Raw genomic sequence first — 16,774 nt, 5'->3', positions numbered from 1 at the left:
ACACTGCAACTGTAGAGCCATGACCAGGCAGTGGACACACACACACTGCAACTGTAGCGCCACGACCAGGCAGTGGACACACACACACAGACACACACACACACACACACACACTGCAACTGTAGAGCCATGACCAGGCAGTGGACACACACACACACACTGCAACTGTAGCGCCACGACCAGGCAGTGGACACACACACTGCAACTGTAGAGCCACGACCAGGCAGTGGACACACACACACACACACACTGCAACTGTAGAGCCATGACCAGGCAGTGGACACACACACACTGCAACTGTAGAGCCATGACCAGGCAGTGGACACACACACACTGCAACTGTAGAGCCACGACCAGGCAGTGGACACACACACACTGCAACTGTAGAGCCACGACCAGGCAGTGGACACACACACTGCAACTGTAGAGCCACGACCAGGCAGTGGACACACACACACTGCAACTGTAGAGCCACGACCAGGCAGTGGACACACACACACTGCAACTGTAGAGCCACGACCAGGCAGTGGACACACACACACTGCAACTGTAGCGCCACGACCAGGCAGTGGACACACACAAACACACTGCAACTGTAGAGCCACAACCAGGCAGTGGACACACACACTGCAACTGTAGCGCCACGACCAGGCAGTGGACACACACACACACACTGCAACTGTAGAGCCATGACCAGGCAGTGGACACACACACACACACACACTGCAACTGTAGAGCCATGACCAGGCAGTGGACACACACACACACTGCAACTGTAGAGCCATGACCAGGCAGTGGACACACACACACACACACTGCAACTGTAGAGCCACCACCAGGCAGTGGACACACACACACACACACTGCAACTGTAGAGCCACGACCAGGCAGTGGACACACACACACACACACACACACACACACACACACACACTGCAACTGTAGCGCCACGACCAGGCAGTGGACACACACACACACACACACTGCAACTGTAGCGCCACGACCAGGCAGTGGACACACACACTGCAACTGTAGCACCACGACCAGGCAGTGGACACACACACTGCAACTGTAGAGCCACGACCAGGCAGTGGACACACACACACTGCAACTGTAGAGCCATGACCAGGCAGTGGACACACACACACTGCAACTGTAGCGCCACGACCAGGCAGTGGACACACACACACACACACACACACACTGCAACTGTAGAGCCATGACCAGGCAGTGGACACACACACACACACTGCAACTGTAGCGCCACGACCAGGCAGTGGACACACACACTGCAACTGTAGAGCCACGACCAGGCAGTGGACACACACAAACACACTGCAACTGTAGAGCCACAACCAGGCAGTGGACACACACACTGCAACTGTAGCGCCCAGGCGTGGACACCAGGCAGTGGACACACACACACACACACTGCAACTGTAGAGCCATGACCAGGCAGTGGACACACACACACACACACTGCAACTGTAGAGCCATGACCAGGCAGTGGACACACACACACACTGCAACTGTAGAGCCATGACCAGGCAGTGTACACACACACACACACTGCAACTGTAGAGCCACGACCAGGCAGTGGACACACACACACACACTGCAACTGTAGAGCCACGACCAGGCAGTGGACACACACACACACACACACACACACACAGGCAGTGGACACACACACTGCAACTGTAGCGCCCACGACCAGGCAGTGGACACACACACACACACACACTGCAACTGTAGCGCCACGACCAGGCAGTGGACACACACACTGCAACTGTAGCACCACGACCAGGCAGTGGACACACACACTGCAACTGTAGAGCCACGACCAGGCAGTGGACACACACACACACTGCAACTGTAGAGCCATGACCAGGCAGTGGACACACACACACTGCAACTGTAGCGCCCAGGCAGACCAGGCAGTGGACACACACACACAGACACACACACACTGCAACTGTAGAGCCATGACCAGGCAGTGGACACACACACACACACTGCAACTGTAGCGCCACGACCAGGCAGTGGACACACACACTGCAACTGTAGAGCCACGACCAGGCAGTGGACACACACACACACACACACTGCAACTGTAGAGCCATGACCAGGCAGTGGACACACACACACTGCAACTGTAGAGCCATGACCAGGCAGTGGACACACACACACTGCAACTGTAGAGCCACGACCAGGCAGTGGACACACACACACTGCAACTGTAGAGCCACGACCAGGCAGTGGACACACACACTGCAACTGTAGAGCCACGACCAGGCAGTGGACACACACACACTGCAACTGTAGAGCCACGACCAGGCAGTGGACACACACACACTGCAACTGTAGAGCCACGACCAGGCAGTGGACACACACACACTGCAACTGTAGCGCCACGACCAGGCAGTGGACACACACAAACACACTGCAACTGTAGAGCCACAACCAGGCAGTGGACACACACACTGCAACTGTAGCGCCACGACCAGGCAGTGTACACACACACACACTGCAACTGTAGAGCCATGACCAGGCAGTGTACACACACACACACACTGCAACTGTAGAGCCACGACCAGGCAGTGGACACACACACACACACTGCAACTGCAACTGTAGAGCCACGACCAGGCAGTGGACACACACACTGCAACTGTAGAGCCATGACCAGGCAGTGGAGACACACACACACACACACACTGCAACTGTAGGGCCATGACCAGGCAGTGTACACACACTGCAACTGTAGAGCCATGACCAGGCAGTGTACACACACACACACTGCAACTGTAGAGCCATGACCAGGCAGTGTACACACACACACACTGCAACTGTAGAGCCACGACCAGGCAGTGGACACACACACACACACACACACACACACACACACTGCACACACACACTGCAACTGTAGAGCCACGACCAGGCAGTGGACACACACACTGCAACTGTAGAGCCACGACCAGGCAGTGGACACACACACTGCAACTGTAGCGCCACGACCAGGCAGTGGACACACACACTGCAACTGTAGAGCCATGACCAGGCAGTGGACACACACACACACACTGCAACTGTAGCGCCACGACCAGGCAGTGGACACACACACTGCAACTGTAGAGCCATGACCAGGCAGTGGACACACACACACTGTACACACACACACACACACACACACACTGCAACTGTAGAGCCATGACCAGGCAGTGGACACACACACACACACACACTGCAACTGTAGCGCCACGACCAGGCAGTGGACACACACACACACTGCAACTGTAGCGCCAGGCAGAAGACAGGCCCAGGACTGAAGACCTGACCTGCACAAACACAGAGGGAGAGAGACGAGTGTCTGTGATAGAAAGGGCAGAGAAGGGAAATGAAAGGACGAAGTGAGGGAGAAAGTAGAGCATATATAGGAAAGAGACATGGTTTCTGTAGATGTATTGGACACTGGTTCAAGCTCAGCTCGGGGACAAAGAGAATATAACTATACTGTTACAATGGGCTCAGTGGCTAGATAGCATGTAGTCTGCTAGGAAGGGCTGAAGACCAGTTAGAAGTAGAAATGAGCTCAGCGGCAGCAGGACTGTTGTCCAGTGCATCACAATGTAGACAGCCTCTCTGAGTTCAGTGTGCTGGGGGCTCAGTGTGAGCCCACCCGTCTGCTGAGCTGAGTGAGCGCGCAGCACTGGTTTCAGATGACACGCTGCCTAGTGGTTTGCGTTGCCATGGTGACATTTCCTCCTTCCTGCCTGCGAGCCGGCTGGTAATCTGAGTCAAGGTTATATCCCTCCTCCCTCGCTCCTTCCTCCTCCTCCTGGACAGAACCCCAGATACATAATGAGAGAACCATTTATACACTCTCACCCCCCACACCCACATAAACATTTCTGTTTTTCTTGTGAAAACACCATGGAGACGTGTTGTCTCAGTCATAGTTCATGAACTTGCATACAGGATATGACAATGCCTTCACATGTCTTTGGCTACTGTAGTGAGAGGTTCTACAAAGGCAAGTCACATGGACAGGATATGACAATGCCTTCACATGTCTTTGGCTACTGTAGTGTCTTTGGCAAGTCACTGGACAGGATATGACAATGCCTTCACATGTCTTTGGCTACTGTAGTGAGAGGTTCTAAAAGGCAAGTCACATGGACAGGATATGACAATGCCTTCACATGTCTTTGGCTACTGGTGAGAGGTTCTACAAAGGCAAGTCACATGGACAGGATATGACAATGCCTTCACATGTCTTTGGCTACTGTAGTGAGAGGTTCTACAAAGGCAAGTCACATGGACAGGATATGACAATGCCTTCACATGTCTTTGGCTACTGTAGTGAGAGGTTCTACAAAGGCAAGTCACATGGACAGGATATGACAATGCCTTCACATGTCTTTGGCTACTGTAGTGAGAGGTTCTACAAAGGCAAGTCACATGGACAGCACTATAAAAAAACTAAACTCAGTCCAACCCTGTAATAAATCATTTAAGGACGGTGTGGATTGTTTATCGACTGTTTTCCTCCCATCATGCAGTTCACCCAGCAGGGTCTGGATGGTTTATCACATGCTCAGGTGACTGCATTATGAGTCATCAAAGTTTGTCCTAGTTTAGCAGAGTATAAAACAATCTGAATGGAGAAAGCCTGTTAAAACCACTTAGAATTCATGAGTTGATGTCCTAGGGTCATGCAATACTCATAACATATTTAGAACTTTTTATTATTCAGAAACATAAAATACCTTCAGATACCACCATACTGTCAAAAATGAGAATATCATGATATATTGTTTTGGCCATATCGCCCAGCACTAGTCAGACTACAGGGAGACTACCGTGAGAGTCAGCCAAGCAGGCAAAAAAGTTATAGGTGTTTGCTGTGGAAAATCTAGTAAGCCTAGTCATGATCAGTACTTTACCAAAGTATCTATTGATACTACCGTGAGATTCTATATGAATTTATCCAATAAGAAATGCTCTGTTTTGAACCATTTTGTTACGATGTGCCCCAATGAACACCTCTCAGGTCAGTCTTACTGCTTTGTGATGTAGTATGTGATGTTTTTTCAGGTGAATGGTAAGGGTTCTCTGTGGTGTGTGGACCCAGAGTACAGACCCAACCTGATCCAGGCCCTGAAGAAGCAGCACTTCCCTGCAGCACATACCTTCTGCACACCACCCGCCTCACCACCCAGCGCCTCCTCACCACCCAGACACCACTTTCTGCAGGGCTGCTCCCTCAAAGGTGATTCCTGACTTTTTTTGTTAATTTTGTACAATTCTACACATTTTGCCATTGGGTTGAGAGAAGATTTAGCAATTTTATAACTCATTTTGCAATTCTACAACAACAAAAAATGGGGAGGGTGGGATTGATTTGAGGGCCTTCAAAAGAGGGCCGCCGCCTGTTGCCCATCCCTGATCTAGAAATAGGATTGGTATTAGATTTGATCCAGTGCATGTGATTTCTAATTCACATGGTTGTTGCCTCTACATATTTTTGTCATGCAACATTGGCCGGCAAAACATTCAGCATCACCATCCCCTCATCTCCAACTGTCATTTTAGTCTTTATTTGATTTCTAATCGTAGATGCCTCAAGGTAGATTCTTCTAATCTGTATCCTCCACTTCTCTCTCTCTGTGTGTGTGTGTGTCTCTGTCTTGGTGTCTCTCACTTTAACGCTCTCTCTCTCCCCTACCCTCTTGTTTGGTAACCTTGACTACAGAGGCCCTGGTGATGCTGATAGAGTGTAGAGCAGAGCACTCAGTCTCCACTCTAGTTGATTATAAATAATTTAGGGCCCCTGAAGTGAGGTATGGAGAGAGCTAGGAATCCTCTCTTCCTTTACCCCTCTACAGCCTCCTTCGCCAGTCGGCCACTCACACACGCACACACACACACACACGCTCAGGCTATTCCACTGACCACCATGCATGTTCTCTCCTCTTCCAGAGTCTGACATAGATGCTGCCACTGCCATGATGCTCTTAAACTCTGCCCCTGGTCATCACCACGCCAACCCATGTAAGAGACGCCACCCCACACCATGCCTCTTCCACTTCTCTGTCTCTACCTTTTCATTACTACTGTCCCCCTTTCTCTCTGTCACCTGCCTGTTTCACGCTTTCTTCTTGTATTGCTTTTACATCACTCGCCCAGCATCACTCGCCCAGCATCACTCGCCCAGCATCACTCGCCCAGCATCACTCGCCCAGCATCACTCGCCCAGCATCACTCGCCCAGCATCACTCGCCCAGCATCACTCGCCCAGCATCTATCCACCCCTTGTAAAACATCTTTCTGTGTCTCTCTATTGCTTACTATGTACACTCAACATTACAGTTGAAGTCCTGCATAGTCCCGTTCCAAGCCAGACAAGGTTGCATATAGAATTATCTTCCTGTGAATAAGTGGTGTTGTATTTCATGCCCCCCCCCCATGTGTTTTAAGTGTTCATTCCACGAGACACTTCTGCCTCTGCTGTTATGAATCTTAATTGCTGTTATCTGTTGGACACACGGACACTCCCTAGCCTGTTGGACACGGACGGCTGGGGACACGGACACTCCTAGCCCGCTAGCCTGCTGGGGACACGGACACTCCCTAGCCTGCTGGGGACACGGACACTCCCCCGCTGGGGAGCCTGCTGGGGACACGGACACTCCCTAGCCTGCTGGGGACACGGACACTCCCCCGCTAGCCTGCTGGGGACACGGACACTCCCTAGCCTGCTGGGGACACGGACACTCCCTAGCCTGCTGGGGACACGGACACTCCCTAGCCTGCTGGGGACACGGACACTCCCTAGCCTGCTGGGGACACGGACACTCCCTAGCCCGCTGCTTATTGGATTAAAAACACTTGACTCTTGATCACATAAGCTACTCTTACTGCCCTGTTGCATTCAGAAACACGGTTTCTTTAGTGTGAAGATGGTTTCTTCCTCAATCTCTCTTTCTCATCTCTCTCTTCTTTCCCTCCCTCTCCCAGGTGAACCAGACAGTCCCCTGGACTTGTCCCAGCCAGACTTGGTCCTGGTGAGCAGCGATCCTAAGCAGGACCACAACTACAGTAGCATGACTCTGCAGCGCTGCTCCTCCCGCTCCTCCTCCTCCTCCCTCTCCTCCCTGGATGAAGGAGGCCCAGGCCACGGCAGGCCGCGCCCACGCCGCGCCGGCAGCGAGGGTTTCCATAGCGAAGAGGAGGACTCTGACCTCGGGGACCGGGACGAGAGGGGCGGCCACTCCCAGCCTGCTCCTCATCGCCCCTCCCCCTCTTCCTCCTCGGTGAAGTGCCCGGCAGGTAAGAGGGCACGTAGGGAGCTGACAGCCAAGCCGGAGCTGGATGAGGAGCTGAAGGAGGCGGCCGGGTCTCTGCTTCACCTGGCTGGGATCCGTACCTCCATGGAGCTCAACAAACGCAGTGCCAAGAGCAAAAAACTGAACAGGAAATGAGGTGGTCGTACTGCCTCGCCCTCAGACTCCCGCCCCTGTAACCCTGATCTGATTGTGTGTCCTACTGATAGGTCCAGGTTGTGCCGCCTCCTGCTTTTCTGATTGCTGATTTTTGAGCCAGTTTTTTGGTTTGACACATGATGGGATGGGAAATCCCTCCCTATCCCAACACAACAAATGGCAATAGTATCATTCACACACAGGAGAATAAAGCCATATTGAGACTTTTGTAACTTGGGCATGTCAGGTGGGTGGGGTTAAGTGGGGTGCTTGGGGACTACTGTGAAGAACCATCACAATACCCATCTATCCAAAACGAACTGCCTGTTTCTGATGGCTTCTCCAGATCCTTGCAATTCAAAGGATTTTCTTCTGGATAAAAGACAAGACCAGAAAAAGCTTAAAGTTTTTAAAACTCAAAGCATTGCATGCTTCCTCCTCAACCTGTATCCTCTTCCAAGTGAACCTATTTATAAGAGAATGAGTGCATGTCTGTAACAAACAACTAACCTCTCATCTTCTCGTCAGTTTCTCCCTTCTCCGTGCAAAAATCAAATAAAAACATGCCACTGTTTTTTGATAGGCGACAACCTTGGCCTGGAAATGACAAAGAGAGATGCAATAATTGATCCGTAACCTTAAACTGCTCTTTATATTATTTAAGTTGTTCAATGTTGGTATTTTTCTTGGGTTGATGACAACACTGGTGTCTAAAAGCAGTACATTATTGTGAATGTATTGAAGTAGTGAGATTCATGGCCCTGGCTGTTTAGAGTGATCTGAACAATCTGATCCCAGAGCAGAACACTGGACTGGTTCCATGTCAGGATGTAATAGCCTGGTGGGGAAACGCAACAAAGGAAATGTTGGAACTCTGCTACTGCCGTGTTCAGAAAAGAATGAAACAAAGATAACCGACTGTGTGAAGACTGGCACGGTGAGGAAGAGTCCACTCTGGTTTCCTACACTGAGAGGAAAAGGTCATTACATCGTCGTCCCATCAGAACCCACTCGTCTTCATGGCTTTTCCTCTGTGGCCCCTCTTCTGTTATACATACATTATTTGTGTTTAGTGTGTAAACTGAGAAATTACACATTTGATACAGGACCCTGTATTTGTGATTCTTCTCTTGATCTATCCTGTTCTTGTCCTACCCTGTCCTATCCTATCCTATGCAAGGTGTATCTGGCTGAAACACAGCTACGGTTGTAACCATCGTGATCCCAAGACGATGCGCTTGCAGGAGAGCACTCACTGGCAGATGTGCTGCTCAGTTTTCAATCATGTAATATTAGTCACACCTACTGACTTTTAGTATTCAGGCCAAAGGGAAGTTAAGACAAGGTTTAGTTCTAATAACGTTGTAGTGAGGTTAGATTGACAATATTGTACTATTTACTGCCTGTCGTTGGCTGTGGCAAAGTTCAGACTGTGTTGCCAGAAAGAGGCTTTGCTTTGTCTTGCTCCACAATAAGAAAACACAAAGGGAGGAGGGAGGGCAAAATCAGGAAGCACACCACCCTCTTCGCTCTGCTGTACAGTAATGTGTTTACTGCCAGTTGATTGCATAGAGTTCAGTGACGGGAAGTACAGGATGTTGCAACAGAACTTGTGAAGAGAAGAGGCCAGACTGGTTTTCTGTCGGCGCTTGCATGCATTAACCTGCATTAGTAAGCAAAATGCCAAAAGCCCACAGCATGCCCATATGATAGAAATGCTTTTAGCTGGTTCACTGTATGACAGTATACTGCCCTCTGTCATGAGCCCACTTTCCACTTCTGTTGTATAATGTTAAATGAACTTCCATAAATACAGATTGCATGCAGTGCCAAACATTCATTTGTACCATTACGACCATGTTCCTCTTCTCACAGTTTTTGTGACTGACAGTAACATTGGTGCCCTAGAAGCCAACTAACAGGGAATGTAGGAGGACTCTGACCTTGTGGACTGACTTTAGTCTGACATGCAGTTTATTTTTTAGTTGTTCGGGAATGGGAAGCGCTTTGTTCCTAGAATGGAAATGTTGTTGTTAGAACTAAACCGCGGTTCTCCTAAATAAGATGGACATAGAATACACTGTCTGTGAATAAACAAAGAACAAATTAATGTTGTCCATTAAATCATCAATGTATTTATTATAATTAATTTATAATGGGACGATTGGATGGAACTTCTATCAAATAATGGTCATTTGAAGCGAGTGGAAAGGTTACTTCCTCTCTCCCCTCTGGAAAATGATTTAGATGTTCTTCATTTTACTGCCATAGACCAATACTTCCACTATGTGATATAGTGCTAAAGATGTGATCTGTGTCTGAGGAAGTATTTTGCCAATGTATTTAGTCTTTCCACCAGGGGTTTTTCCATTTAACCACGACTGCCAAGTGTACCGATTGTTTTGTTGTTGAACTGGATAGAAGAACATTGCTGAGCAAAATTGATCCTGAACCATTTTTTGCCAACAGTGGTGTTGTACAGAGAAAGCCAGCGTAGACGTTTCAGATGAATGGATATTTCCTGACTATTGAGAACTTCTCTGCCAATTTGATTTGAATCATCAAACTTCACAGCCTTTATCTGAATTAGTATTGTTTAAGTTTCTATAATATTCTGACTGCCAGAAGTAGTCGCACCATAGATATTAGTTGGCACTCCTTCTCCATGTTAGGATCCTGCCACCATAGAAGTCATCTACATGTTTCCAAGGGTTGCCCTGGTGTTAGTCTTGGTACCCCCATGGACTTCTGTTTAAACTTAGATAGTTGAGGACAACTTCCAGTAACTTGTTCATGCTGTAGTGCTTGTAGCTAGAAGGAAGATGTTATCAGACTCAAAGTGAACTTTATCCTGAGTCTCTTAGTAAGTGAATGTTTTTGAGATGGATCTTTAGGACTACCTGCATGACATGGGGCTCTAAGACACACCGTAGGGTACCCCAGGGGTCTATATTTTTCACTTTACAGTGATACATTGTTAGACTCAGCTGCATACATAGGATTGCTTCATTGTTTGAAAACTTGTTATTGGATATTGATTATGTGATTTTTATTTTTTCAAAAATGCAGTTGCAATTTATTGATTCTGATAAAGCGTTTTGTGTTGAACTAACTAAAGCTGCCAACCCAGTATCAGTCAGTCGTCTGCCATGTCTGTTAGACAGACACACCTTTTGGTTTTTGTATGCTAACCTCTGTTAATAAAATGTTTATAAAGTTTATTTTCGCCAAAGATATGCAATTGCATTATATATGGTATTACAAAATAAAAAAAATATTGTTTTATCATTTTTGTGTTTTTTCATGTTATTGTTTACTTTGATTGAACTATTATAAAGAAACTTCTGTCTAATCAAAGGATATATCAGGATAAATGGACTGTTTCATCTGAGGCACTGATCACAAATCCAAAATGACATTGACATCTGGTGCATTTGTGAAAAATAATGATGCATTCCATAAACTACACATTTGAACAACCAAGAATGTGTGACTCAGGCAGCCCCATTTGTTTTTTTTTTACAAATTTGATCAGTTCCCAAAAAGTTCTGATGTGAAAAGATCTGTGATTTGGTCAAAAGCTCAATTAGTGGGGAAAAATATCAGAATGGTCTGCCTGTGTAAACCATCAGTCATTGGTAATGAAACCCGAAAGTGAAGGGATCATGCTTTAGTAATAAAATGGTGATCAACATCGCCACCTGCTGTTTAGAGGAGGCAATCACTCAAATGTAAAACGTAATGGAGGTCAGAAGTGACTGTTGAAATGCAAATAATTATAGGTCCCTTTGTCCCAAAAGTATTTTTTTGTGTCATTCTCCTTTAAAATGTGAAACACATTTTATTTCTTACTTCAAAACAGAGTGCTAACGTGGTTAAAACGGTCAAAATAATTTCTAAACTAAGGAGGTAACTACTTTTTTGTGATGGTTCTAATTATAAGACCCCTTGAAGTATCAAAAATCATATTTGATGAGGAATTATTTTTGGCCTGACTGCTATTAGCCCATACAAATGCACTGAATAACAGATCCAATACATGGAATAACTATATGCCCCACAAAAAAAGTGTCTGTCCTGTATCTGAGAGATGCACTAAACCGTCAACCCTGTCTATGCCGGGGGGTTCTAAGCTATATGGAATTGTTTTAAGGGCTTTCGAGTGTCGCAGCAGTCTAATGCACTGCATTTCAGTGCTAGTGGTGACACTACAGATACCCTGGTTTGAATTCAGGCTGTATCACAACCGGACGTGATTGGGAGTCCCGTAAGGCGGTGCACAATTGGCCCAGCGTTGTCTGGGTTTGGCCGGTGTAGGCCATCATTGGAAATAAGAATTTGTTCTCAACTGACTTGCCTCGTTAAAGGTTAAAAGTGTTACATAGCCGCATGCGGTGGTTTGAGATCGATTATTATGCTAATTAGATTTCCGCTGGGGCACGGACATTGACTTTAGGGGATTTTAACAAGTCTTAGCTGATATATAATTATATTCTTAGACCTAGATAATACAGTAGCATCCTCTAGTAGTGAAACATTCTTTTATCAATGAGTTTACTTCTAAACTTGGTGATGTGACACAGATAAATCTGTTTTATTCATGTCTAGATAGTATTTTCCTGGTTAATAACCCATTACAGTCTAAGCCCTGTTCGTGAGAGTCTCACCTTTACACTGAGGGATTATATTAGTGTGTAGCCCCAACTGTTCGGACGCTACAGACAGAAGTCGACAGATCGGCTGTGTCGACTTTAGAGTCCCAAGATGCTTGTTGGGGTCATTGAGCAACACCATGGTGTTCGTGAGAGTCTCAACTTTCCATAGAGGGTTCATAATAGGTTATAGACAAACCATTCAGACGCTACAGACAATTGTGAGAAGGACATTTTTTGGGGGATGTCTCATGGTTTGACAAACATTGCTCTAGCTCTGTCACCTTTCACTGCAGGTGACTCATGGTCTGACAAACATTGCTCTGGCTCTGTCACCTTCCACCGCAGGTGACTCATGGTCTGACAAACATTGCTCTGGCTCTGTCACCTTCCACCGCAGGTGACTCATGGTCTGACAAACATTGCTCTGGCTCTGTCACCTTCCACCGCAGGTGACTCATGGTCTGACAAACATTGCTCTGGCTCTGTCACCTTTCACCGCAGGTGACTCATGGTCTGACAGACATTGCTCTGGCTCTGTCACCTTTCACCGCAGGTGACTCATGGTCTGACAAACATTGCTCTGGCTCTGTCACCTTTCACCGCAGGTGACTCATGGTCTGACAAACATTGCTCTGGCTCTGTCACCTTCCACCGCAGGTGACTCATGGTCTGACAAACATTGCTCTGGCTCTGTCACCTTTCACCGCAGGTGACTCATGGTCTGACAAACATTGCTCTGGCTCTGTCACCTTCCACCGCAGGTGACTCATGGTCTGACAAACATTGCTCTGGCTCTGTCACCTTTCACCGCAGGTGACTCATGGTCTGACAAACATTGCTCTGGCTCTGTCACCTTCCACCGCAGGTGACTCATGGTCTGACAAACATTGCTCTGGCTCTGTCACCTTCCACCGCAGGTGACTCATGGTCTGACAAACATTGCTCTGGCTCTGTCACCTTTCACCGCAGGTGACTCATGGTCTGACAAACATTGCTCTGGCTCTGTCACCTTTCACCGCAGGTGACTCATGGTCTGACAAACATTGCTCTGGCTCTGTCACCTTTCACCGCAGGTGACTCATGGTCTGACAAACATTGCTCTGGCTCTGTCACCTTCCACCGCAGGTGACTCATGGTCTGACAAACATTGCTCTGGCTCTGTCACCTTTCACCGCAGGTGACTCATGGTCTGACAAACATTGCTCTGGCTCTGTCACCTTTCACCGCAGGTGACTCATGGTCTGACAAACATTGCTCTGGCTCTGTCACCTTCCACCGCAGGTGACTCATGGTCTGACAAACATTGCTCTAGCTCTGTGGATGAGCGACATCGGAGGAGGCAGTGGATTGAGACGCAGAAAAACATAACTCAATTCAAACGGCTTTATTGGCATGGGAAACATGTTTACATTGCCAAAGCAAATGGATAGACAGTAAACACAAGGGAAATAAACAAGGGAAACATTAGTAAACACTCACAAAAGTTTTAAAAGAATATCGACATTTTAAATGTTATATTATTGGCTGTGTACAGTGTTGTAACAATGTGAATGTAGTTGAAGTTTGGAAGGGAAAATAAATAAACAGATAAATATAGGTTGTATTTACAATGTTGATAGTTCTTCAATGGTTGCCCTTTTCTCATGGCAACGGGCCACAAATCATGCTGCTGTGAATGCACACTGCGGTATTTCGCCTAACAAATTTGGGAGTTTATCAATGTTTGATTTGCTTTTCAATTCTTTGTTGGTCTGTGTGATCTGTGGGAAAATACATCTCTAAAGTGGTCATAAATTTGGCAGGAGTTTAGGAAGTGCAGCTAAGTTTGCACCTCATTTTGTGGGCAGTGGGCACATAGCCTGTCTTCTTCCTATGGCGGCCTCTCTCAATAGCAAGGCTAAGCTCACTCAGTCTGTACATAGTCAAGAATTTTCATAAATTTGGGGTCAGTCACATTGGTCAGGTATTCTGTCACTGTGTACTCTCTGTTCAGGGTCAGATAGTATTCCAATTGGCTCTGTTATTTGATTGATTCTTTCCAGTGTGTCAAATAGTTATGTTTTTGCTTCCTTATAATTTGGTTGGTCCAAATGTGTTTCTGTCCTGAGGCTCAGTGGGGTCTATTTACATTTCTGAATAGAGCTCCAGAACCAGCTGGTATTAGTATTCTGTCACTGTGTACTCTCTGTTCAGGGTCAGATAGTATTCCAATTGGCTCTGTTATTTGATTGATTCTTTCCAGTGTGTCAAATAGTTATGTCTTTGCTTCCTTATTTGGTTGGTCCAAATGTGTTTCTGTCCTGAGGCTCAGTGGGGTCTATTTGCATTTCTGAATAGAGCTCCAGAACCAGCTGGCTGAGGGGACACTTCTCTCTGTTCATCTCTCTGTAGCTGATGGCATTATTGTGGAATGTGTGGGCATCGCTTCCTTTTAGGTGGTTGTAGAATTTAACACATCTTTTCTGGATTTTGATAACTAGCGGGTATTGTCCTAATTATGCTCTGCATGGATTGTTTGGGGTTTTGCGTTGTACACTAAGTATATTTTTTAAATTGGGTGTTTGTCCCATTTCAAGAATTATTGGTTGGTGAGTGGACCCCAGGCCTCACCACCACAGAAGGCAATGGGTTTGATAACTGATTGAAGTACTTTTAGCCAGATCCTAATTGGGATGTTGAGTTTTATGTTCCTTTTTGATGGCATAGAAGGCCCTTCTTGCCTTGTCTCTTAGATCTTTCACAGCCTTGTGGAAGTTACCTGTGGTGTTGATGTATAAGCTGAGGTAGGTGTGTGCTCTAGGGCAACAGTGGCTAGATAGAATTTGTATGTGTTGCCTGGCTACTGGACCTTTTTTGGAACACAATTATTTTTGTCTTACTGAGATTCACTGTCAGGGCCTAAGTCTGACAGAATCTGGGCAGAAGATCTAGGTGCTGCTGTAGGCCCTCCTTGGTTGGGGACAGAACCACCAGATCATCTGCAAACAATACACATTTGATTTATGAATCCAGTAGGGTGAGGGCAGGTGCTACAGACTGTTCTAGTATCCTCTCCAATTAGTTGATATACATGTTGAAGAGGGTGGGGCTCAAGCTGCATCCCTGTCTCACCCCACTGCCCTGAGGAAAGAAATCTGTGTGTTTATTGCCCATTTCAACTGCACACTTGTTGTTTGTGTACATTCATTTTATAATGTCATATGCTTTCCCCCCAACACCGCTTTCCATCAGTTGGTATACCATACCAAATTGAGCAAAAAGCTTTTTTGAAATCAACAAAGCATGAGAAGACTTTGCTTTTGTTTTGTTTGTTAATAAGGGTATGCAGGGTGTACACGTGGTCTATTGTGCAGTATTTTGGTAAGAAGGAAATTTGACATTTGCTCAGGACATTGTTTTCACTGAGAAAATGTTGGAGTCTGCTGTTGATGTACATATGTACACACTACCTCAATTGGCACGACCAACCAGTGCTCCCGCACATTGGCTAACCAGGCTATCTGCATTGTGTCCCACCACCCGCCAACCCCTCTATACACTACTGCTACTCTTTGTTCATCATATATGCATAGTCACTTTAACCATATCTACATGTACATACTACCTCAATCAGCCTGACTAACCGGTGTCTGTATGTAGCCTCGCTACTTTTATAGCCTCGCTACTGTATATAGCCTCGCTACTGTTTTAAACTGTATTTTTACTGTTGTTTTTATTTCTTTACTTACCTATTTTTTACCCATAATTCCCTTTTTGCACTATTGGTTAGTGCCTGTAATTGTGCATTTCACTGTAAGGTCTACTACACCTGTTGTATTCGGCACACGTGACAAATAAATGTTGATTTGATGATACTGCAGAGGATTGTTTCTGATATTGGTGCTGACGCATAGTTCAAGGTAATTATTGGGGTCAAATTTGTCTCCAGTTTTGTGGATGGGGGTGATCCAGCCTTGGTTCTAAATATTTGGGAAATTGGCCAGAGCTGAGGATGATGTTGAAGAGTTTAAGAATAGCCCATTTGAATGTGTGGTCTATATTTTTATAATATTGTTTAGTATACCATCAACACCACAGGCCTTTTTGAGTTGGAGGGTTTGCATTTTATCCTGTAGCTCAACCAATGTAATTGGAGAGTCCAGTGGGTTCTGCTAGTCTTTAATAGCTGATTATAAGTTTTGTAAATTATCATGTTCAGTGTATTCAGAAAGTATTCAGACCCCTGGCCTTTTTCCACATTTTGTTACGTTACGCCTTATTCTTAAATGGATTAAATTGTTTTCCCCCCCCTCATCAATCTACACACAATACCCTATAATGACAAAGCAAAAACAGGTTAAGAAATTTGAACAAATTCATAAAAAAATACAAAACTGAAATATTACATTTACATAAGTATTCAGTACTCAGTACTTTGTTGAAGCACCTTTGACAGCGATTCCAGCCTCGAGTCTTCTTGGGTATGACGCTACAAGCTTGGCACACCTGTATTTGGGGAGTTTCTCCCATTCTTCTCTGCAGATCCTCTCAAGCTCTGTCGGGTTGGATGGGTCGCTGCACAGCTATTTTCAGGTCTCTCCAGAGATGTTTGATTGGGTTCAAGTCCGGGCTCTGGCTGTTCCACTCAAGGAC

At 46.4% G+C, this 16,774-nt stretch overlaps 1 protein-coding gene across 2 annotated transcripts in view; it reads left to right on the top strand.

Annotated features, from left to right (window-relative positions):
* The window catches only part of foxn2a (forkhead box N2a), a 63,959-nt gene extending 53,184 nt beyond the window's left edge, over positions 1-10,775 (top strand). For both annotated transcript variants that reach the window (XM_024388238.2, XM_024388239.2), the window contains exons 3-5: positions 5,101-5,275; positions 5,986-6,057; positions 7,024-10,775. In XM_024388238.2, coding sequence (XP_024244006.1) covers positions 5,101-5,275; positions 5,986-6,057; positions 7,024-7,487 — 711 coding nt within the window. In that variant the 3' untranslated portion in view covers positions 7,488-10,775. The remainder of the gene's footprint in view (positions 1-5,100; positions 5,276-5,985; positions 6,058-7,023) is intronic.
* Positions 10,776-16,774: the final 5,999 nt, after the last annotated feature.

Source organism: Oncorhynchus tshawytscha, linkage group LG25 (assembly GCF_018296145.1).
Source record: "Oncorhynchus tshawytscha isolate Ot180627B linkage group LG25, Otsh_v2.0, whole genome shotgun sequence".
NCBI classification, from domain to species: Eukaryota; Metazoa; Chordata; class Actinopteri; order Salmoniformes; family Salmonidae; genus Oncorhynchus; species Oncorhynchus tshawytscha.
The sequence above is the reverse complement of the archived record's forward strand: the minus strand, read 5'-3'. Positions and strand labels throughout refer to the sequence as shown.